This window comes from Panulirus ornatus, chromosome 47 (genome assembly GCF_036320965.1).
Source record: "Panulirus ornatus isolate Po-2019 chromosome 47, ASM3632096v1, whole genome shotgun sequence".
NCBI classification, from domain to species: Eukaryota; Metazoa; Arthropoda; class Malacostraca; order Decapoda; family Palinuridae; genus Panulirus; species Panulirus ornatus.
The window spans coordinates 8,772,785-8,797,407 of NC_092270.1; the positions used below are offsets into that span (position 1 = coordinate 8,772,785).

The following is a 24,623-nucleotide window of genomic DNA, read 5'->3' on the forward strand; positions in this document are numbered from 1 at the left end:
CACGTGGTGTGGTGAGCGCTACGTGCTGGGAGGTACTGGCCCACCAGCACGTGGTGTGGTGAGCGCTACGTGCTGGGAGGTACAGGCCCACCAGCACGTGGTGGTGAGCGCTACGTGCTGGGAGATACTGGCCCACTAGCACTTGGTGTGGTGAGCGCTACGTGCTGGGAGATACTGGCCCACCAGCACGTGGTGTGCTGAGCGCTACGTGCTGGGAGATACTGGCCCACTAGCACTTGGTGTGGTGAGCGCTACGTGCTGGGAGGTACAGGCCCACCAGCACGTGAAGGTCGACTTCGCCTCACACGTGGGTGACATTCCATCTCTGTGAGTCAAAGGTTATCTCCCCGCCTCTCTCCCTCCCTGTGTCTCATCTCTCCCCGCCTCTCTCTCGTATCTCCCCATGTCTCTTTTGTTATCTCCCCATAGTATTTCTCCCTTAAGCTCCTTTGTCTCCCCAAGACACACCCCCCTTCCCATGTCCTTTCCGTGTTGATACCTCTCTCTCTCTCTCTCTCTCTCTCTCTCTCTCTCTCTCTCTCTCTCTCTCTCTTCCCCTTACCTTCCCTTCCCTCCTCCCATCACTTCTCTCCCTTTCTTCGCCCTTCCCATCACTTGTCTCCCTTTCTTCGCCCTTCCCGTCACTTACCTCCCTTTCTTCGCCTTTCCCATCCCTTACCTCCCTTTCTTCGCCCATCCCATCACTTCTCTCCCTTTCTTCGCCCTTCCCATCACTTCTCTCCCTTTCTTCGCCCTTCCCATCACTTACCTCCCTTTCTTCGCCCTTCCCATCACTTCTCTCCCTTTCTTCGCCCTTCCCATCACTTATCTCTCTTTTTTTTCGCCCTTCACGTCACTTCTCTCCCTTTCTTCGCCCTTCCCATCACTTATCTCCCTTTCTTCGCCCTTCCCATCACTTACCTCCCTTTCTTCGCCTTTCCCATCACTTACCTCGCTTTCTTCGCCCTTCCCATCACTTATCTCCCTTTCTTCGCCCTACCCATCCCCCGCCTCATTCCCTCCCTGCATCGAATGCACACACACACACACACACACACACACACACACACACCTTTGAGTTGAATGAAAAAAACGACGTATTTTGGAATGAGTCTCACCAGTATAGCAGAGCGCCCACGACAGATAGTGCCATGGATAACACAGGAGACCATAATGCTCTGTGTCTTATAGCTAGACATACCCACCATAGACCAGCGCCCTGGTCAGACCTTTTTTGATCACACACACACACACACACACACACACACACGTAAACAATGCATGTGAACGCGCACTGCCACACAACATATTAACTTTACTCCAACAGCCAGGATCGAACCCGGAACCCCTGCTCCCGCCTCCTACGCAGGGGACCCGGGTTCGATCCTGGCTGTTGGAGGTTAGTATATATATATATATATATATATATATATATATATATATATATATATATATATAGCCTTGATTTGAAGGTCAATGTATCTACTATATGTGGCTGTAAAGGATATGTGCAAATGTCCGAAAACTTTTTTACGACTGGAAACAAAAATATACATTTTTCCCCCTGCGTTGCTGTTGCGTCACCAAACCTAACCTACATGGAGTCTACGCAGGTTTTCTTACAGTGGGAGCAAGAGTAGGTGACCCGTAGAGTCCTTCCTCGTGAGGCGCATTTCCCCCGTGACGCAATGAGCATTGTTGTCCTTCTTTGAATCAGTCCTATCCTTCCCCGTGACGCATTGAGCTTTGTTGTCCTTCTTTGAATCAGTCCTATCCTTCCCCGTGACGCAATGAGCGTTGTTGCCCTTCTTTGAATCAGTCCTACCCTTCCCCGTGACGCAATGAGCTTTGTTGTCCTTCTTTGAATCAGTCCTATCCTTCCCCCGTGACGCAATGAGCTTTGTTGTCCTTCTTTGAATCAGTCCTACCCTTCCCCGTGACGCAATGAGCTTTGTTGTCCTTCTTTGAATCAGTCCTATCCTTCCCCGTGACGCAATGAGCTTTGTTGTCCTTCTTTGAATCAGTCCTACCCTTCCCCGTGACGCAATGAGCGTTGTTGTCCTTCTTTGAATCAGTCCTATCCTTCCCCGTGACGCAATGAGCTTTGTTGTCCTTCTTTGAATCAGTCCTATCCTTGCCCGTGACGGATTGAACTTTGTTGTCCTTCTTTGAATCAGTCCTACCCTTCCCCGTGACGCAATGAGCGTTGTTGTCCTTCTTTGAATCAGTCCTACCCTTCCCCGTGACGCAATGAGCTTTGTTGTCCTTCTTTGAATCAGTCCTATCCTTCCCCGTGACGCATTGAGCTTTGTTGTCCTTCTTTGAATCAGTCCTATCCTTCCCCGTGACGCAATGAGCGTTGTTGCCCTTCTTTGAATCAGTCCTATCCTTCCCCGTGACGCAATGAGCTTTGTTGTCCTTCTTTGAATCAGTCCTATCCTTGCCCGTGACGGATTGAACTTTGTTGTCCTTCTTTGAATCAGTCCTATCCTTCCCCGTGACGCAATGAGCGTTGTTGTCCTTCTTTGAATCAGTCCTACCCTTCCCCGTGACGCAATGAGCTTTGTTGTCCTTCTTTGAATCAGTCCTATCCGTCCCCGTGACGCAATGAGCGTTGTTGTCCTTCTTTGAATCAGTCCTACCCTTCCCCGTGACGCAATGAGCTTTGTTGTCCTTCTTTGAATCAGTCCTACCCTTCCCCGTGACGCATTGAGCTTTGTTGTCCTTCTTTGAATCAGTCCTACCCTTCCCCGTGACGCAATGAGCTTTGTTGTCCTTCTTTGAATCAGTCCTACCCTTCCCCGTGACGCAATGAGCTTTGTTGTCCTTCTTTGAATCAGTCCTACCCTTCCCCGTGACGCAATGAGCTTTGTTGTCCTTCTTTGAATCAGTCCTATCCTTCCCCGTGACGCAATGAGCGTTGTTGCCCTTCTCAGGGCAACAAAACTTATGTGTATCGGGGTGGCGACGGGAATAGATGAAGGCAGCAAGTATGACTATGTACATGTATGACTATGTACATGTATGGATACGTTGAAATGTATGTATATGTGCGTGTGTGGGCGTGTATGTATATATATATATACATGTGTACGTGGGTGGGTTGGGCCATTCTCTCGCCTGTTTCCCTGCGCTACCTCGCTAGCGCGGGAGACGGCGATCAAGGATGATGAATTAAAATGATAATGGCTGTGACCTCGGATGTGACCTCTCGTAGATCGGACCATACCAGGTCTCCTGTGTCATCTGTCCTTCCCATGACCTTCCATGTACACCCCACCCTCCCTTTCCCCTTCCCTTTCCCCTTCCCTTCCCTTTCCCCTTCCCTTCCCCTTCCCCTTCCCTTCCCCTTCCCTTCCCCTTCCCTTCCCTTCCCCTTCCCTTCCCCTCCTTGTCTCACTCCGGTTATGACCTGCAACACTTGGGGGGGGGGGAGGGATTTTTGCTGACAAACAACAGCCTGACTGACAACGCTGGAGGATGACTGACAACACTAAGGCGTGACTGACAACACTGGAGGATGACTGACAACACTAAGGCGTGACTGACAACAACACTGGAGGATGACTGACACCACTACGGCGTGGCTGACAACAACACTGGAGGATGACTGACAACACTAAGGCGTGACTGACAACAACACTGGAGGATGACTGACACCACTACGGCGTGGCTGACAACAACACTGGAGGATGACTGACACCACTACGGCGTGGCTGACAACAACACTGGAGGGTGACTGACAACACTAAGGCGTGACTGACAACAACACTGGAGGATGACTGACACCACTACGGCGTGGCTGACAACAACACTGGAGGATGACTGACACCACTACGGCGTGGCTGACAACAACACTGGAGGATGACTGACAACACTAAGGCGTGACTGACAACAACACTGGAGGATGACTGACACCACTACGGCGTGGCTGACAACAACACTGGAGGATGACTGACAACACTAAGGCGTGACTGACAACAACACTGGAGGATGACTGACACCACTGCGGCGTGACTGACACCAACACTGGAGGGTGACAGACGACTCTACAGCGTGACTGACGACTGCTGAACGATGGCTGACAAAACCGGGACATGACTGACAACGCTAGAGGATGACTGACAACACTGCGGCATGACTGACAACAACACTGGAGGATGTCTGAGAACACTACGGCATGACTGACAACACTGGAGAATGTCTGGCAACATTACCGCATGACTGACAACACTGGAGGATGACTGACAACGCTACCGCATGACTGGAGGATGACTGACAACACTACGGCATGACTGACAACAACACTGGAGAATGTCTGGCAACATTACCGCATGACTGACAACACTGGAGAATGTCTGGCAACATTACCGCATGACTGACAACACTGGAGGATGACTGACAACGCTACCGCATGACTGGAGGATGACTGACAACACTACGGCATGACTGACAACAACACTGGAGGATGACTGACAACGCTACTCCATGACTGGAGGATGACTGACAACACTACGACATGACTGACAACAACACTGGAGGATGACAGACAACACCACAGCGTGACTGACAACACTGGAGGATGACATTACCACGTGACTGACAACACTGGAGGATGACAGACAGTTGAGAACAGTGGTTGACAACTTCACCCCGGACAACACTCCAGCTCACACCGGTGCTACCTACACTCGTGGTCTGCCAACATCTGAACAGGTCCCACGGGTTGTGTGGGAACCTGCCACCTTATTTACATGCCGTTGTCACCTGATATACTACTCTCTCTCTCTCTCTCTCTCTCTCTCTCTCTCTCTCTCTCTCTCTCTTGTCTTACACAACCCGAGAGAGAGAGAGAGAGAGAGAGAGAGAGAGAATTATTTACGACATTTTGAGAGAATAGTGAGAGTAATTATTTACGAGTATTTACGGCGAGATTTTGGGAGAGAGAGAGAGAGAGAGAGAGAGAGAATCTAAATGAGTACTCATTTGCGAGTATTTGTGACGAGATTTGAGAGAGAGAGAGAGTACTTGTTTACGAGTATTTACGGAGAGAGAGAGAGAGAGAGAGAGAGAGAGAGAGAGAGAGATAGTACTTGTTTACGAGTATTTACGGAGAGAGAGAGAGAGAGAGAGAGAGAGAGAGAAAGTACTTGTTTACGAGTATTTACGGAGAGAGAGAGAGAGAGAGAGAGAGTATTTGTTTACGAGTATTTACGGAGAGAGAGAGAGAGAGAGAGAGTACTTGTTTACGAGTATTTACGGAGAGAGAGAGAGAGAGAGAGAGAGAGAGAGAGAGAGTATTTGTTTACGAGTATTTACGGAGAGAGAGAGAGGCGCACACTGGCCCCCGCTCAGTAGCCGGAATGTTTCCTCAGTTTGGCCCGGTACGTTTCGCCTCCGCTCTGGACGTACAGCCACCACCCGGAGTAGTCCAGGACGCAGCGATAGCGGTCGAGGGCCGAGCTGCCCAGGACGAAGTCGAAGGAGTCGTCGGCCCCCGTGCGGAGCTCCTCGCTGAGGAGGACCCGCCCGTCGTGGAGGAGGACCTGGACCCTCTTGACCTCCTGGCCCTGGCTGGAGTCTTGGATCGCCCTCAACCGCTTCGGCGACACGTAGAAGTGCGTCGCCCCCGAGTCGACATGCACGGCGAGGGGCGGATCTCTCAAACGCCGGTCCAGATGCGCTTCCAGCACGTACTGGATGCCCTGGAACGTCCCGGAGCGGGGCTTCGCCCCGTCTCCCAGATTCGGGAAGTGGAGCCTCGAGCGTCCGTCGCCGAACGCCTGCAGGACCCGGCGCCTCCGCAGGAAGTGGTTGTCCAAGAAGAGGTCGTCCTAGAGATCGTAGTCGACCGGAGTGACGAGGAAGGTCATGGTCTCCTCGTCCGCGCCTCCCGCCAGGTGGACGGGCACGTCCCTCAGGATGCCGAACTCCTTCGTCTGCACGCCGAACCAGTCCATGAGCTGGAAGGTGTCGTACTCGACGACGCGATCCAAGAGGCCGAGCTCCTCCGCCAGGCGGTGGCTCATGAAGGCCGTGGTGGTGCCCGAGTCCACGAACATGGAGCAGTGGCGCCGTCCGCAGACGACCACCGGGAGGTAGTTGAGGTGCTGGAGTTCGATGGTGGGGAGGCCCGCGAGGCAGGGCGGTGCGCAGGGTCGAGGTGTCGGGCTCAGGTAGAGAGAGAGCGTGCCCTCCGGGCTCACTTCAGCCACCTGCCGACGTCGACCCCAGCCGGGCTTGTAGTTGAACCGTAAGATGCTGCTGAGTCTCAGGCTCCTCCGCTGTCGCAGAATTTTCCACAAGCCTCCAGAATCCATCTTGTTTCTACGCAAGCTCTGGAGATTGTCTCTGCCTGCCAGCAAGACAGTGACGTGAAATTCCCGGGTGTACGTTAGAGACGGAGAGTACAGAGGAGGAGGGTGCTTTTGCCGTGGATTGTGCGTGTCCTCGTCATGTTTCGTCTCTGTGTCATGTCTGCTCATGTCGAGGTGATGTTGACGTGACCCATAAGGGCCAGGTCACACATGTCCTCACTATGTCCCGTGGGGCCTTTTTGAGCCTTGAGCCTTAGTAGGGCCTTTTATATTAAGGCGTGGTGAAGATGGGGTTTTGACCTGACCTCTCAGGGTTAGATCAAAGGTCAGTCGGGTTGAGGAGAGGGTCAGAACGGATTTCTCAAGGGTGAGAGGTAAGGATGAGTTCGTCGAGGGTGAAGTGAAGATGAATTCTTCGAGGGTGAAGTGAAGATGGCGAGGGTGAAGTAGCGTTTGCCGAAAGTGTAATGAGGATGCGTCAGTCGAGGTTGAAGTGAGGATTCCTTATTGAGGATGAAGTGAAGATACGTTTGGTGAAGATGAAGTGAAGGTGCTTTTTGGCGAGGGTGAAGTGAAGATATATTTGGCGAGAGTGAAGTAGAGATACTTAGGGCAAGGCTGAAGTGAATATATATATTTGCCGAAGGTAATAAAGTGGAGAGATACTTTTGACTTGAATGAAGAGATGAGTTTGTCTCTACGCTCTCATTTTTATTACCCCCTTATCTTTATTAACCCCTTATCTTCACTACCCCCCTATCTTCATTACACCCATGACTGGCCTTTAACTTAACCTTAATGGGTCAGGTCATATGGCTAGTTGACCGCTACATCTCCCATCATCTTTTCGCCCTTAACCACCCCCCCCCACCCCCCATACCTAAGACGACCTTTTTTTGACCTGACCTGTAAGGTTCAGGGGTCAAGTGCATCTCCAGTAAATAAACAGGATTAGGGTATTAATTGTTGGGAAGGAAAAAGGGAGAGGGGGGGAAACAATGATGGGCAGTCTGTTAAATATGAATGTAGCCAGAGACTGACCATCAAGATATTACACATATTAAAGGGATGGGCTGACTGCTGCATCTGAGAGGAGGCAAAGAATAGCATTCATTCCCTCAAAACCTTCCTTTCTTTCTTAAAACCTTCCTTTCTTTCTTAAAACTCGTCCTCATAAACTGTGTCTCAAGTCGGAATATACAACCGAAGTTGATAACACTTCCCATTCCCTTCTCTTGTCTGGTCTTGGGATGACAATGACGGTCCAATTTGGCGAGACTTCTCGTTTTAAATACGTCTCCTTTTTTTCTTCCCTTCTGGGTATATAATTCAGCCATTTAATAAAGCGCCTCTCGCTCGCTTTCGAAGCCAGGGATTCCAAATGGTTTTACTTCAGACTGCCGCCTATTGGAAACTATATTCGCCTGCTTTCCTGTCGCCTGCCACTGTAACTGACCAGATTTAGCTATTAGGAACCTCGATATGAATCATATCAAAGGGTAAAAGAAACACAAATATTCACAGTGAAGAAGTAAACACAGGAGAGCGCAAGTGTGAAACACCTGACATGTATTCACAGTGAAGAAGTAAACACAGGAGAGCGTAAGTGTGAAACACCTGACGTGACTCGTACGCTGAACTTCTATCCCTCTGGTGTCGTTGGAAGGCTTGTGGGGTATAGACCCCACGAAGGGGAGGGAGAAAGAAGTGCATAACAGCTGTCCTCACAGTGAGCAACGACCAGTCGCTTACCAGTCGGCATCTTGAACCAGTTGAAGCACAGGTTATATCAGACAGTGTAGCCCAATCAGCAATCCAGACATGTGCCAATCAGCAAGCGTATTAAATTTACTCCAATTATGGGTAAAAAAAAAATGTTCCGGTTAGCACCTGACTGTTAGAGACACCAGTCAGAAACCACAAAGTATGGCTCACCTCTTAACCACTCACCAGACCAGACAGCAGTCAGCCTCCAGTCCCAACTCACCAGTCAAGTAACCAGCCATCACCAGTCGATAACCTCTTCGGTCTGGACACACAGGGCAAGTAGGAGGGTATCCCCTGAAGGAGATGAACCCTCGTTCTCCATCATTTTAGTGACCTGAACAACGCCACCTTTCAGTCTGGTTTCCCCAGTCCTTACTTCTAGAGGAGGCCACAACTCGCGGGTCTTTCCCTCGCTAACTTGAGTCTTTTCTTCGACTGCCACCCCTTCACTCCTTCGTATGGTGTTCCTTTACTTCATTCTAATAGTGTCGGTATATTACGCTGTCCATGGTTGTTACCATGGCCTGTGTCAGTGTCACTGTATTGAGAAGTGTAGGAGCGTACTACATCCCTGGGCATGACTGTGTAACATCTCCCCCAACAGGACCCCATCAGCCCTATCTCGTACAAGCAGCGCACTGCCACCGCCACCGCCGGCGGCAGCGGCAGCAGCGGAGGCGCCGGGGGTGACGGCGCCCCACACAACAATGGTTACACCTCCTCCAACGGCACCGAGGAACGCTGGCGGCAGAACTATGTGCCCACGCCCTACGAATCGTACAAGGTGGGTGGGGTGCAAGGGCAAGGGAGATGTGGCCAGGTAGGGTAGGAGGTAAATGGTCACACAACATATATAGTAATGAACATATCATACAGTGCAACACAACATCTAGGATAACACAAACTCATAAATGCTACATACAAATCCATCTGTTTTCCTAAGTATCTCACACATACATTCTCCAAAGCAAACACCTGATCCACACATCCTCTACCACTTCTGAAACCACACTGCTCTTCCCCAATCTGATTCTCCGTACATGCCTTTACTCTCGCAATCAATACCCTCCCATATAATTTCCCAGGAATACTCAACAAACTTAGACCTCTGTAATTTGAACACTCACCTTTATCCCCTTTGCCTTTGTACAATGGCACTATGCATGCATTCCGCCAATCCCCAGGCGCTTCACCATGAACCATACATACACTGAATATCCTTAACAATCTGTCAACAACATAGTCACTCCCTTTTTTTTGATAAATTCCACCGCAATACCATCCAAACCTGCCGCCTTGCCGGCTTTCATCTTCCGCAAAGCTTTCACTACCTCTTCCCTGTTTACCAAACCATTTTCCTTGACCCTCTCACTTCGCACTCCACCGTGACCAAAACACACTATATCTGCCACTCTGTCATCAAACACATTCAACAAACCTTCAAAATACTCACTCTGTCTCCTTCTCACATCACCACTACTTGTTATCACCTCCCCATTAGCCCCCTTCACTGATGTTCCCATTTGTTCCCTTGTCTTACGCACTTTATTTACCTGCTTCCAAAACATCTTTTTATTCTCCCTAAAATTTAATGATACTCTCTCACCCCAACTCTCATTTGCCCTCTTTTTTTCCTCTTGCACCTTTCTCTTGACCTCCTGCCTCTTTCTTTTATACATCTCCCAGTCATTTGCATTATTTCGCTGCAAAAATCGTCCAAATGCCTCTCTCTTCTCTTTCACTAATAATCTTACTTCTTCATCCCACCACTCACTACCCTTTCTAATTTGCCCACCCCCCCACGCTTCTCATGCCACACACATCTTTTGCGCAATCCATCACTGCTTCCCTATATACATCCCATTCCTCCCCAACTCCCCTTACGTCCTTTCCTCTCACCTTTTTCCCTTCTGCGGTCAGTCTCTCCTGGTACTTCCTCACAAGTCTCCTTCCCAAGCTCACTTACTCTCACCACTCTCTTCACCCCAACATTCTCTCTTTTTTTTCTGAAAACCTCTACAAATCTTCACCTTCTCCTCCACAAGATAATGATCAGACATCCCTCCAGTTGCACCTCTCAGCACATTAACATCCAAAAGTCTCTTTTTCGCGCGCCTATCAATTAACATGTAAGCCAATAACGCTCTCTGGCCATCTCTCCTACTTACATACGTATACTTATGTATATCTCTCTTTTTAAACCAGGTATTCCCAATCACAAGTCCTTTTTCAGCACATAAATTTGCAAGCTCTTCACCATTTTCATTTACAACACTGAACACCCCATGTACACCAATTATTCCTTCAACTGCCACATTACTCACCTTTGCATTCAAATCACCCATCACTATAACCCGGTCTTGTGCATCAAAGCTACTAACACACTCACTTAGCTGCTCCCAAAACACTTGCCTCTAATGATCTTTCTTCTCATGCCCAGGTGCATATGCACCAATAATCACCCATCTCTCTCCATCCACTTTCAGTTTTACCCATATCAATCTAGAGTTTACTTTCTTACACTATATCACATACTCCCATCACTCCTGTATCAGGAGTAGTGCTTACTCCTTCCCTTGCTCTTGTCCTCTCACTAACCCCTGACTTTACTCCCAAGACATTCCCACACCACTCTTCCCCTTTATCCTTGAGCTTCGTTTCACTCAGAGCCAAAACATCCAGGTACCTTTCCTCAAACATACTACCTATCTCTCCTTTTTTCTCATCTTGGTTACATCCACACACATTTAGACACCCCAATCTGAGCCTACGAGGAGGATGAGCACTCCCCGCGTGACTCCTTGTTCTGTTTCCCCGTTCAGAAAGTTATAATACAAGGAGGGGAGGGTTTCTAGCCACCTACTCCCGTCCCCTTTAGTCGCCTTCTACGACACGTGAGGAATGCGTGGGAAGTATTCTTTCTCCCCTATCCCCAGGGATTATATATATATATATATATATATAAATATATATATATATATATATATATATATATATATATATATATATATATATATATATATATATATATATATATATATACTGAGTGACTTGTTATAAGATGGCAGTGCATACTTACAGTTGAACTTTAGAAAATAATGAGTAAACATGGAAAATAATGTCTAGAAACAAATGATATTGAATGAGAAACGACCAGAAGGTGGTTGAATTAAACGAAATGACTTTTTTTCTTTTTAAGAGGAACTTCGATTATTTCTTTTACTCGAACTACAGTTTTGATCAAATAACAGTAAAGAGTTGGTTGGTTGGTTGATCATCTGGTCTTTGGACCTGTCAACTGGTAACACTATTAAGGCCATCAGCTCGAGCCATGAGAAAGCTCTTGTGTAATATCAGTACTATTTCACAGAAACTGGTGCCAGGGTAACTATGAGTGAATGAGATAGAGGTAGATGAATCCATTCAGCAGCTCTTGGACGTTTGGAATTAATCTTTTCAACCAGATGCACAGCTGCTAACATCTGGTAACATCTGACAAGAACGTATTACGATGCTTTGAATATTGTCAATATGTGTGGAATGAATAGTTTGTTAATTCAAAATTTTGATCGGATGTTGAATAAGATCTAGGTATTACATGCCCAGTATCCATTTGTACAAGTACCAGCTTCACCTAGCATCACAGGTCAGGAAGATCCTGGCCAGTTGCGAGAAGGTTAAAGCATAAGTGTGAGATGCAGCAAGTATGTCATCAGCACTCTTGAGAAAGTCAGCAACAAGGGTGGTCAGCAGGGAAGAGTCTCCTTCAGGTGGTTCTCTCAGTCTCCAACAGGTTGCTGTAAGCCATTTTGGTCTGATGCAGGTTAAGAGAAGCCTTATCTCTGTTCTTGATACTAATAAGGATATTAGCCCATAAGCCAAGGATCAGTTGATGAGCATATAGAAGAAATATAAATTGTTAATCGAGTAACTTGCATGGTAAGAACATAGTGATAAAGTCTGTATTAGGGTACTGAAAGGTAGCCAGATTGCTGTATGATATGAAGGTTTCTGTATTCATTTTCCCCCAAGGTTTATGATTTTTTTAGACCTACTCTCATGTAGTTCCTATTTACTTGGCATATTCCACATGTTTACAACTTGGTTGCTAAAGAGATGCTTCATCACATCCCTCAGTAGCTTTCTCTTGCCTGTCTTCAAGTTATGTTTACTGCTCTACTCATTTCAAACTTTAAACTTCTGCTCAGTATAAATGTCGTTGTGGCTTCTTAGGGGGATTTTATTCCATGTGTGGCGAAGTGGCGATGGGAATGAATGAACGCAGACAGTGTGAATTGTGTGCATATGTATATAGGTATGTGTCTGTGTGTGCATATATATGTGTACATTGAGATGTATGGGTATGTATATTTGCGTGTGTGGATGTGTATGTATATACATGTGTATGGGGGTGGGTTGGGCCATTTCTTTCGTCTGTTTCCTTGCGCTACCTCGCAAACGCGGGAGACAGCGACAAAGCAAAATAAATAAATAAATAGATATTTTATTTATCTTATTTATTTTACTTTGTCGCTGTATCCTGCTTTACTGAGGTAGCGCAAGGAAATAGACAAAAGAATGGCCCAGCCCACCCACATACACATGTATATACATACACGTCCACACACGCATATATACATACCTATACATCTCAACGTATACCTATATATATACACACACACATATACATATATACACATTTACATAATTCATACTGTCTGCCTTTATTCATTCCCATTGCCACCCTGCCACACATGAAATAACAACCCCCTCCCCTTGCATGTGCTAGGAAAAGACAACAAAGGCCACATTCATTCACACTCAGTCTCTGGCAGTCATGTATAATGCACCGAAACCACAGCTCCCTTTCCACATCCAGGCCCCACAGAACTTTCCATGGTTTACCTCAGATGCTTCACATGCCCTGGTTCAATCCAGTGACAGCACGTTAACCCTGGTATACCACATCATTCCAATTCTTTCTATTCCTTGCACACCTTTCACCCTCCTGCATGTTCAGGCCCCGATCACTCAAAATCTTTTTCACTCCATCTTTCCACCTCCAATTTGGTGTCCCACTTCTCCTCGTTCCCTCCCCCTCTGACGCATAAATCCTCTTGGTCATCTTTCCTCACTCATTCTCTCCATGTGACCAAACCATTTCAAAACACCCTCTTCTGCTCTCTCAACCACACTCTTTTTATTACCACACATCTCTCTTACCCAATTATTACTTACTCGATCAAACCACCTCACACCACATATTGTCCTCAAACATCTCATTTCCAGCACATCCACCCTCCTGCGCACAAGTCTATCTATAGCCCATGCCTCGCAACCATAAAACATTGTTGGAACCACTATTCCTTCAAACATACCCATTTTTTCTCCATTCAAACTTACCTCCCAATTGACTTGACCCTCAACCCTACTGTACCTAATAACCTTGCTCTTATTCACATTTACTCTCAGCTTTCTTCTTTCACACACTTTACCAAACTCAGTCACCAGCTTCTGCAGAGTCTCACACGAATCAACCACCAGCGCTGTATCATCAGCAAACACCAACTGACTCACTTCCCAAACTCCCTCATCCAGAGCAGACTGCATATATGCCCCTCTTTCCAAAACTCTTGCATTCACCTCCCTAACAACCCCATCCATAAACAAATTAAACAACCATGGAGATATCACACACCCCTGCGACAAACCAACATTCACTGAAAACCAATCACTTTCCTCTCTTCCTACACGTACACTTGCCTTACATATATATATGGTTACCATGTCTCCCATTATAACTCTTGCATCTAACCTTAAGTGGTACATCAAGTACATCGCTGCATTCCTCTAAAACTTTTCTAGCAGTCCTGTGTGACTCCTCAGGTGAAACCACAAAGATGTGACATATTCCAGCTTGGGTTGAATTATGCTGTGTCTGTATATCTTCCTGAATATCTCTGTATCTGTGTACTTGAAAGCAATTTCAATGTTTATCAAAATGTAGAATGTTTCTCACAATATTTCTATCATATGACAAGTTTGCATGATATTGTCTTGTTAGTTCATTTCCTAATCTAGCTCGTAATTTGTTCACTTCACTATGTTTGATCCCTTTCCCATTTTCATGACTTCATTGTCTGGGGTTGAATATAAAATTCAGAATTTTTTTCATACTTCTCTTTTTCCCCTGTAAGCAAGGTAGTGCTAGGAACAGACAGAGAAAGGGCTCAGTCGCTCACATCCATTAAATATGTACATATACTACGTAGTCCACCACACAATATTATTTGAATACTATTTTTAAAACATTTTTATTCTCAACAGAGTAATGGATCAAGTTCGACACAGCCTGTGGAAGTGGAATCAGGTGCTGCAGGTGAAGGTACTCGGGGCCACTGGGGCAGCAAGGCTGAGTTCCTGCTCTCGTGCATTGGTTTGTCAGTTGGAGTTGGCAATGTGTGGCGCTTCCCATACCTGGCTTTTGATAATGGCGGGGGTGAGTTTCCCTCATACTGGGTACATGGCTATTTAATCATAAGGAAATAAAAAAGGCACAATAATGTGTTGTCTATAGAATGCCTTGGAAAGGGATCCACTTACATTTTTACATTTTTTGCCAAAACTAATTGATTATTAAAAGTATTCAAGGTAGGGAGTTGATTTATAACTTTGATGAAAGTATCATAGATTTACAATTCAGGGCTCATTCTTCATCCTAGAGAGGTGGATATGCAAGGGAAAACTACCTTGATGGTGACAGAATAATGAGTCACTGAAAGAGGCTACAGTGATATAATTAGGGTATTCAGTTCCTTAGATAGTGAAAGTTTAAACCATAATGATAAGAAATGTAAAATTAAGATATGGAATAGCATGAGCATAAGCCCCCAAATCCTTTATACACATAAATACATGTCCTAGATGAGCCCTAGCTATCTAAGGACAGATTAATCACCAAGTCATATTTATGTATGTTTCCCCGAGTGATATGGCTAAATTTATTCATGTGAATAATAGGGTAATCAGAGGACCAAAGCACCAATGTAAGCAGAAATGTACAGATTGTCAAAGGTTTAGAGAATGAACATAGAGCATAAGAGTTATTGACTTGGCAAATGTGAAAGTTGCATGTCTGAGGGCTATAGTCATTCATTGAATGAGTAGCTAGAATGCAATTCTAAATTCCATTTATCCAGTCGTTGGATACAAGTTTTGATGAAAGATATTACTGAAGGGTTTGAAGAACTTTCTTTTTTCATTCATTATTTTTGAAATATCAAGAGATAAAAGTGTTTTGTCTTTTTCAGCGGCATTCCTCTTCCCATACATTATCCTACTAGTGCTGATTGGCAAGCCCATGTACCTCATGGAGACAGCTCTTGGACAGTACAGCCAACTTGGACCCATGAACGTATGGCGTTGTGCCCCAGTCATGCAAGGTCAGTTACCTAAGGAAAGATCATCCATATTATACAGGTGACTATTCCTCGTGCATCATATTCATTTGAAATATGAAAAGAAAGTATGAAAGATTAGCAGTATAGTTTGCATCATAGGTGTCTTACATTTTCCAATAATTGCAAGGGAATTCATGTTGAGCATTGTTTCACAGATCCTGATTCTTGACTCCTGTCATTTTAGCTGTTATTCTGATGTTAGTTTGAGGTTCTAATGGGTTAGATTACTCAAAAAAATAATTTTCCCAAAAGGTTTTAGTCATCAAGACAGAGACTGTCAGGAACTAAGTTCAGCTTAGCAATATTGGGGAAAATGTGGATATTTATATATATACACTGGCATGGTAACTCAGTATTGCAATTTTTTATCTTGCAGGTGTGGGCTTTGCTATGGTGGTCATTTCTCTCATCACTGCAATTTACTACAACCAGGTCATGGCATATACACTCTATTACATGTTTGGTAGCTTTGCCTCAGAGGTGGGTATTACTTGATAATAATTATGACAATGATAATAAGAGTAATATATTTATTTATATTTATATTTATTATACTTTGTCGCTGTCTCCCTTGTTAGTGAGGTAGCACAAGGAAATAGACGAAAGAATGGCCCAACCCACCCACGTACACATGTATGTACATACACGTCCACACATGCACATATACATACCTATACATTTCAACGTATACGTATATATACATACACAGACATATACATATATACATATGTACATAATTCGTACTTGCTGCCTTTATTCATTCCCGTCGCCACACCCCGCACACGTGCAAGGTAGCACTAGGAAAAGACAACAAAGGCCACATTCGTTCACATTCAGTCTAGCTGTCATGTAATAATGCACAGAAACTACAGCTCCCTTTCCACATCCAGGCCCCCACAAAACTTTCCATGGTTTACCCCAGACGCTTCACATTCCCTGGTTCAATCCATTGACAGCATGTCAACCCCAGTATACCACATTGTTCCAATTCACTCTATTCCTTGCACACCTTTCACCCTCCTGCATGTTCAGGCCCCGATCACTCAAAATCTTTTTCACTCCATCCTTTTACCTCCAATTTGGTCTCCCACTTCTCATTCCCTCCACCTCTGACACATATATCCTCTCTGTCAATCTTTCCTCACTCATTCTCTCCATGTGACCAAACCATTTCAACACACCCTCTTCTGCTCTCTCAACCACACTCTTTGTATTACCACACATCGTTTATCCTTTCATTACTTACTCGATCAAACCACCTCACACTACATATTGTCCTCAAACATCTCATTTCCAACACATTCACCCTCCTCCGAACAACCCTGTCTATAGCCCAAGCCTCGCAACCATATAACATTGTTGGAACCACTATTCCTTCAAACATACCAATTTTTGCTTTCTGAGATTATGTTCTCACCTTCCACACATTCTTCAATGCTGGGTGTCTATATGATTATTTACAACACAGTCACCCAGCCTCTTTTATTTCATTTAATGCCCCTTCCTTAATATGATTTGATAACCATGGTGACGTTGCACAACCTTTTAGCACTTCTGCATCAGAATCACTTGCTCATACCACCTCATACTACCAGTTTAAATGCTCTTCAAAATATCCAAGTCAAAACTTCACAGAGAGCATTCTTATTCAATTGATTTTTTTTAAATCAGTACTTTCCTTAAGAGCTTTTTTCTGCTAAAAATGTGGGGAAAATCTTGTTTACACAACCTTTCTCTTCCAAATCTACCTTATTCTTCACCAGGATCAGTCATTAGCCTAACATGCACCTTACCAACTTCACCAAGGAAACTTTGTCCCTCTTAATTTAATAGTAGCTTTTATTTCCCTTTCATGTATACAGTTCCAAAATAGGGTCTTTGCCTTATAATTAGATTTGATCTGAATTAACAAGTGATTATGATGATCTTTGTGGACAGCAGTATTTGTTTACATGACTTATTCTTGGAAGGATTTTGAGTAAACTAAAGATAAAGAGCTTTATTTTAAGACAGCTTTGATTTTTGGAGTGAAATATAGATTAGGTTGGTGTTTTATTATTTTGATGTTTTCTTCTAGTCCTTACACAGATCTACATAGTATATAATATGTTAATTCAAGATGTTTATGGTTGTATAATTGAAGTGACAAGAAGAAAAGTATACAATGGGAGAGATGTAGTAGTTGAGTAGGATTAGAGATATTTCATGTGAGGATACCAGAGGGAAGATTGTTGAGCAGTTATGATGTTGTTGTGTAAACATGAATGAAGAGTGTAGTCTCACATGACAAGTCATATCAGTGTGCAATGGAAGTTTGTGTCATAGTCACACTTTAGATATGATTTGAGGATATGTGTGTGAAGTGAGTCTCTATGTATTTCAACTACCTCAACTGCACACAGTAAGTTTTCGTATATATATATATGGTGAAAAGATACAAAATATTTTTCTTATATTCATAGGTACCATGGTCATATTGTGACCCAAAATGGGCTGATTCTAATTGTTTTGATGTGGGTGGCATGTATTCATGTTCCCACTACAACCTGACTGGCCCCACAGATACAATCAATTGTACCGTCAAGAATGAGTCCTCAGCTACACAGTTTTGGATGTGAGTACTTTTCAAAGTGTTGCCCCTAAAAATATGTTTGAGAATGAATTGAGTCATGGAGCATGATTTGAAGCGATTCATTTTTGTTCCGTGATCTTAGAGGAGGTGATAATAGTGAGGGTTATTTATATCAGGAAAACTTTGGGGTTGATTAATGTAAAAATGAAAAAGAACTTATACTTAAAGTTACACCTGTTTTTATGTTAATCAACCCCACATCTTCCATGAAATACATAACCTTTGCTTGTGTCACCTTATTTAAGATCACAGTTGAATATAATGCTCCAAATCACATTATGCAACTTTAATTATATCCTTTAAACAATAAATATGCAATTTAGAGCAAAATCACTCAGTATTCAAAGCAAGTTTTAGTGTGTTGGTAAACTGGTAATTTCTTAGTGCTGTGCTTTTCTCCACAGTAAAAATCTGTAATATCTTTGTAAGATATATTATAGCAAAAACTGTCAAACTTTCCATGAGTGGCAACTTTAACTTCAGTATATACTAGAGTGTTAAATAATAGTAGTTATGTTAAAGCATATAGGTATGCATTAAAACAAAGTAAATGAACACATGAATATCTAAGTTTATGATATGGATGAATAAAGTTTAGATTCTTTTAATAGTATTTTATACACTACTGGCATCAAACTTCTTATCCTTCTCAGGAATGGAGTTTTGCGTCTGGACAGAGGAGGTCTTAAGGAATTTGGTGATATTGGTGTGATTCATTGGGACCTTACACTGTGTCTCCTATTGTCATGGATCATTGTTTTCTTGTGCCTGATGAAGGGTGTTAAATCTTCAGGCAAAGTGGTTTATTTCACCGCTACCTTTCCATACTTTATTCTCATTGCGCTGCTTATTGTTGGAGTAAGGTTGGAAGGAGCAGTTAAGGTAAGAGTTCTGTGATGATTACTTGGTTTGTTATTAGGTTCATCAAATTTGCAGTGAATAACAGTTATCAGAAATTAAGTTATTGCCTCTTTTTATTGAGTAAGGTTATAAAGTCTTATTCATTCCAAAACCATACCTTATCATGTACATTAAAAGATTTAAAAATGCATATCCTTTGAGGGACACTGTTAGATATGGTGTGTGAATTTTAATGACTGATGAAGGTAGGATACTTTTATTTCTCATATAACTCATGATTTCATATATTTCTTTCAGGGTCTCAAGTTCCTGTTTGTGCCTCGCTGGGATGAACTTTTGAATGTGACGGTGTGGAGGAAAGCAGCAGAGCAAATGTTCTTCTCTCTCTCAGTGTCTTGGGGTGGACTTATCATGTTTGGTTCATACAATAAATTTAGAAACAAGGTGTGTACTTTATTAGTGGTTTTCATGTTTAGTGGCCTTTGTGATGAAAAAGGTATCTTGTTCATCAAAGGGAGATGCTCCTTCACTTTATTACTTTTGTTTAAGGATACTTAACGTAGAACATGTAGATAAAAGTTACAGAAAGAGTACTTTAAAAAGAAGTTGTTTTAGAATATGTTAAGTTTGCTCTTGAAAATATTTTTCTTGAGAATTAGATTTTGAAATCTGGAATTAAAATGTGAGGCTTGGCACTTTAAAAATGTGTGAAGTAAAGATTTTTCAGTACCAGGTCATACTTGTGGCAGTTGTTAGTTACCCAATAACTTCTTAACAGGTTCACATTGATGCCTTCATCGTATCATCCTTGGATTTCATCACATCGCTCATAGCTTCTGCTGCTATCTTTTCTGTCTTGGGAGCCATGTCCAATGATCTTGGCATTGACATTAGGAAGCTTGCTAATGCTGCCAGTGGTATGTTATATAGTATGATGATTTTTAAAGGTTTTAGTTTTTTAATGATTTTAGGGACTGATGTCTGATCACATAGTTATATTTCCTGTTCTTTTACATGGTAAGAATTGATACACCCTGTTCCTTTAGGTGTTAAATAGGGATGAAGTCCAAGAGATTAAATAGTGTTTAAAAGTTTAAGGTTTCTTGAAAAAAATTTAAAGATTGTATGTTTGATTATGTAGACATATCTTTATTTTTGATGGTTAGAGAAATAGTGCTTTCTCTTCCTGTAAGTATTGTGATAAGTATAGATGATTTAAGATTTCTCAGGCATAACTTTTCAGGGATGAAACTCAAGAGGCCTATCAGAAGTTATGGAGATGCAAACTGATTTGCAAGTTTGACTATGATGATGATTCCAAACTCTGCCAGTAAAAATTGTTGAACCAATTTTTCTTATTATTTATTGATTGTTACCTGATCATTTTGCCACGGCAGGACTAAACATGGGTACTTTCCTTTCAAGGGCTTATGACATTGTAACAATATTATGAAAATATTAATTTTATTAAGCACCTGAGGTGTTTGCAAATTCAGCTCAAGTTTTCTGCAGTTCTGAGATATTCTGACGAATGGCATACGATAGTCCACTTTAGCTCACCTTTGTTGAGAGCTCTTCTTTTCAGTATATGATCATTGTAACTATATTTGTACCTCAGTACGCATTTTCAATGTTTTTTTTTTTTTTATTAAAAAATGCACTTTAAGATAGGTATACTCTACTAATCAAATAAACTGCTGCACTGAATTCAGTTATACTTTACTAAACAAATAAATTGCTGTACTGAATTCATAGGCAAGAGATGTTAGCATTAATTTCCCATACTGTTAGTGCCATGACAAAAGTTTTATCTTTCTTTCAGTAGTTCTTTTCTTGGCCCAGTTCACACCGCAGGTTCATATGACAGTGATGGTTTGCCATTTTCTGACTACAGTTTTCTTGAAAGATTATTTTTACCATTTTGTCTATATTTCATTGTTTATCCAATATTTTTTTTTTCCAGCTTTACTACTTCTTCTGGGATGTTCCCCTTCCTTTTTCAATATCATCTTTCTTGGTGTAATTATTTGGCATTTTCTTATGTGATGATCAAATCCACATGCAGTATTTATCAAAAATATATATTTGCACTATTTTTGGGCTTACATGTAAAGATGAAAAGAATGAATAGCTTGAAAATACTTCAGGACTTTGCACATAATGCTTTAGATATGGGAGTAAGGAGATATGATATTTCTTTATTTATCTGTTTATCTATTTATAGGTATCCTTGGACTAATTTCTATGAAAGAGTCCTGGTGTTACCCAGGACCTTTCTAAAGACTCCTGCTGCACAAGGTTACACTATTTCCACTAGCAGGGAAGTGTAGACTCCTTTGGAGTGCAAAGGTCTTTCACAAGACTGTACCTCCAGTGATACAGCCTTGCCAAAGGTGGCTTTTCACTGACAGTGTAACCTTGAGTAGGCAGAGTCCAGTAACATTGGAGGTATGATATGCAGAACTATTAACAGTTTGATTATTTGATTGTGACAGGTCCTGGTTTAACATTCATTGCTTATCCTGAAGCCATCTCCCGAGCGTTACCCATCCCGCAACTCTGGTCGGTCCTCTTTTTCTTCATGCTCTTCACACTTGGACTGGATTCAGAAGTGAGCAACATTTGGTTTAGTTTTCTCTAGACTAGTAACTACCAGTTTTATCTGCCTACATAAAAGCAAAATGAGATAGTGTTCACATTCTTTATCAAGATGTTTGTATATATGAACCTGACTGAGGATATTTTTCAAAGGCTGTTAGGCAAGCTAAGGGTTTATTTGCTCTAATGCCAGTAAGGTATCCATTAAGGCCTTCCACTCTTATTTCTCTAAGCCATTGGGTGAAAATGACAACTTAGAGGAAAAGATTGAAACTGATGCCTTACAGATTTTTTAAGATGTTGAACTTAAGTGTATCCAAGAGAAGTTTATCATTTTATTGGGAGATGTTTGAAAAAGTGAAGTGCTAATGGACCTGGCTTTTCTGTCAACAGGACTTTCCTGGAGGTTAGTTGGCTTACAGGTTGTAAGTATAGTGACCTTGTTTTGAAAGGCAATGGTGTAATGATTATTTCATTTGTTTGAGGACCTTTAGTTGGTACATGAGAGACATCTGCTCGGAATGAGAATAATTTTGATGGTTGGGCTTAATATGTCAAGGTCCTTTTGCTTTTGATAAGCAGGACTCTCAGGCTTAACTTTATGTCAGAGTGCAGAAGTCATTCTCCACCACAATACCACTGTTTACAAATCTTACATTTTTCCTGACAGTTTGCACTGCTGGAGACTGTATTGACAGGCATCTATGACTCCATTCCAAGATCCCGCAACCACAAACTACTTTTGACTGGCATAATCTGCACCTCCTGCTTCCTAATGGGAATCCCACTTTGTTCCTCAGTTAGTACTTACTTTTTTTATCTTTGTTTCTTTGTACCAATGTCATATTCTTTATAACAATTGAATGAATATCAAAAGATATATATTCATTCAGGTTTGAATCTTGTCATACCTAGAAAGATTTTCAGATCTAGAATGTGAAAAAAAATTTCTGGTCAGTATTATAGATACAAAAGAAAAAAGATACAAGATATATTGTTAGAATGTTCTCCTATTACAAGAATGTTTGATTGTTTCCTTTATTGTGGTTTCAGTGCATTATTACATGACAGCTAGAGACTGGGTGTGAACCAATGGGGCCTTTGTTGTCTTTTCCTAGCGCTACCTCGCACACATGAGGGGGAAGGAGGTTGTTATTCCATGTGTGACGGGGTGGCGATGGTAATAAATAAAGGCAGACAGTATGAATTATGTACACGTGTATATATGTATATGTCTATGTGTGTATATATATGTGTACATTGAGATGTATAGGTATGTATATTTGCGTGTGTGGACGTGTATGTATATACATGTGTATGTGGGTGGGTTGGGCCATTCTTTCATCTGTTTCCTTGCGCTACCTCGCTAATGCGGGAGACAGCGACAAAGCAAAATATATATAAATAAATATAATATGAAAGTAATTTTAGACAAAGTAATTTTTATGATAGATACATCTGTGTGAAAAATTGGAAAAAATTAGGACTCAGCTCTTGATTGCATTGATATTAGATGGACTTATGGGCTTCTATGGTGTAATGATTAGCTCTGCTCTCTGTAAGTCAGCTCTGTTGCATTACAAATGAGTATGTTGAAGGAATAGTAGTTGCAACTATTTTACATGGTTGCGAGGCATGGGCTATGGATAGGGTTGTGCAGAGTAGGGTGGATGTGTTGGAAATGAAATGTTTGAAGACAATATGTGGTTTGATCGAGTAAGTAATGAAAGAGTAAGAGAGATATGTGGAAATAAAAAGAGTGTGGTTGAGAGAGCAGGAGGTGTGTTGAGGTGGTTGGACATCTGAAGAGAACAAGTGAGGAAAGATTGACAAAGAGGATGTATGTGTCAGAGGTGGAGGGAACAAGGAGAATCAGGAGACCAAATTAGAGGTAAAAGGATGGAGTGAAAAAGATTGAGCATTTGTGACCTGTACATACAGGAGGGTGAGAGGCATGCAAATAATAGAGTGAATTGGAACGATGTGGTATACTGGGGTTGACGTGTTGTCAATAGACTGAAACAGGGCATATGAAATGCCTTTGGTAAACCATGGAAAGAGATCTGTGGGGCCTGTATGTGGATAGGAAGCCGTGATTTTGGTACATCACTCATGACAGCTGGAGACTGAGTGTAAACAAATGTGGCCTTTTTTGTCTGTTTTCCTGGCGTTACTTTGCTGAAGCAGAGGGTAGCGATGCTGTTTCCTTTGGGGCTGGGTAGAACCAGGAATGGAAAGGAAAAGGACTTCAAAAAATATCAGGCAAAATTAGTGTTAAGGAAGATATGAGGAAGCATATCTGTAATAACAAAATTATAGGTACTTAGATCAAGCTAAGTGAAAGTCATGTAATGCAAATGATGTTAGAAATTTCTGAAATTTGTGTTAAAGAAATGCAGCTGTAGGGATAATCTTGAATGGTAAATCTGAACTTTGCTTATGATTGGTAAGCACTTGGTAGCCACTTCTTTGATAAGGAGATTATTATTCAGTAGTTTGAATATCACATGTTTTCTGCAGATTATGTGTATTTGTGTGTTTTATAAGTTTTCTAAGTACTGACATGTTTCCCAATTAACCGATTGTAGATACTTCAGTTATTAAAGTCCTTCATTCTTAATCACAGTGCATTACCATTTTTCCAGGTGGGCTTGTATATTTTCTACTTGATTGATACTTTTGGAGGTGGCGTTGGTGTGCTGCTCATTGCTATCTTTGAGCTTATTGCCCTCCATTGGGTATATGGAGTGCGGCGCTTCTGTGATGACCTCAAATTCATGTTGGGTTACAGTCCATCCATCTACTGGAAGGTCTGTTGGGCCTTCATTGCTCCTGTTGCATTGATAGTGAGTATACCAAAACCAATTCATGTATTGATTCATTATATGCTTTATTTTCGTACTTACAGAAAGAGGTACTTTTTACATATGTGTCACCACAGAGACACTTGCTGCAGTAACCAAAGAGGTAGACTAACATTTCATAATT

At 42.6% G+C, this 24,623-nt stretch overlaps 1 protein-coding gene across 4 annotated transcripts in view; it reads left to right on the plus strand.

Annotated features, from left to right (window-relative positions):
* Nucleotides 1–24,623, plus strand: part of LOC139763515 (sodium- and chloride-dependent glycine transporter 2-like) — a 135,328-nt gene that overhangs the window by 102,445 nt on the left and 8,260 nt on the right. For 2 of the 4 annotated variants that reach the window (XM_071689668.1, XM_071689667.1), the window contains exons 2-12: nt 8,689–8,868; nt 14,412–14,583; nt 15,395–15,526; nt 15,921–16,024; nt 18,007–18,158; nt 18,830–19,058; nt 19,335–19,481; nt 19,816–19,954; nt 21,533–21,648; nt 22,306–22,434; nt 24,281–24,481. In XM_071689668.1, coding sequence (XP_071545769.1) covers nt 8,689–8,868; nt 14,412–14,583; nt 15,395–15,526; nt 15,921–16,024; nt 18,007–18,158; nt 18,830–19,058; nt 19,335–19,481; nt 19,816–19,954; nt 21,533–21,648; nt 22,306–22,434; nt 24,281–24,481 — 1,701 coding nt within the window. The remainder of the gene's footprint in view (nt 1–8,688; nt 8,869–14,411; nt 14,584–15,394; nt 15,527–15,920; nt 16,025–18,006; nt 18,159–18,829; nt 19,059–19,334; nt 19,482–19,815; nt 19,955–21,532; nt 21,649–22,305; nt 22,435–24,280; nt 24,482–24,623) is intronic. The other 2 variants (XM_071689670.1, XM_071689669.1) reach the window with 1 other exon arrangement.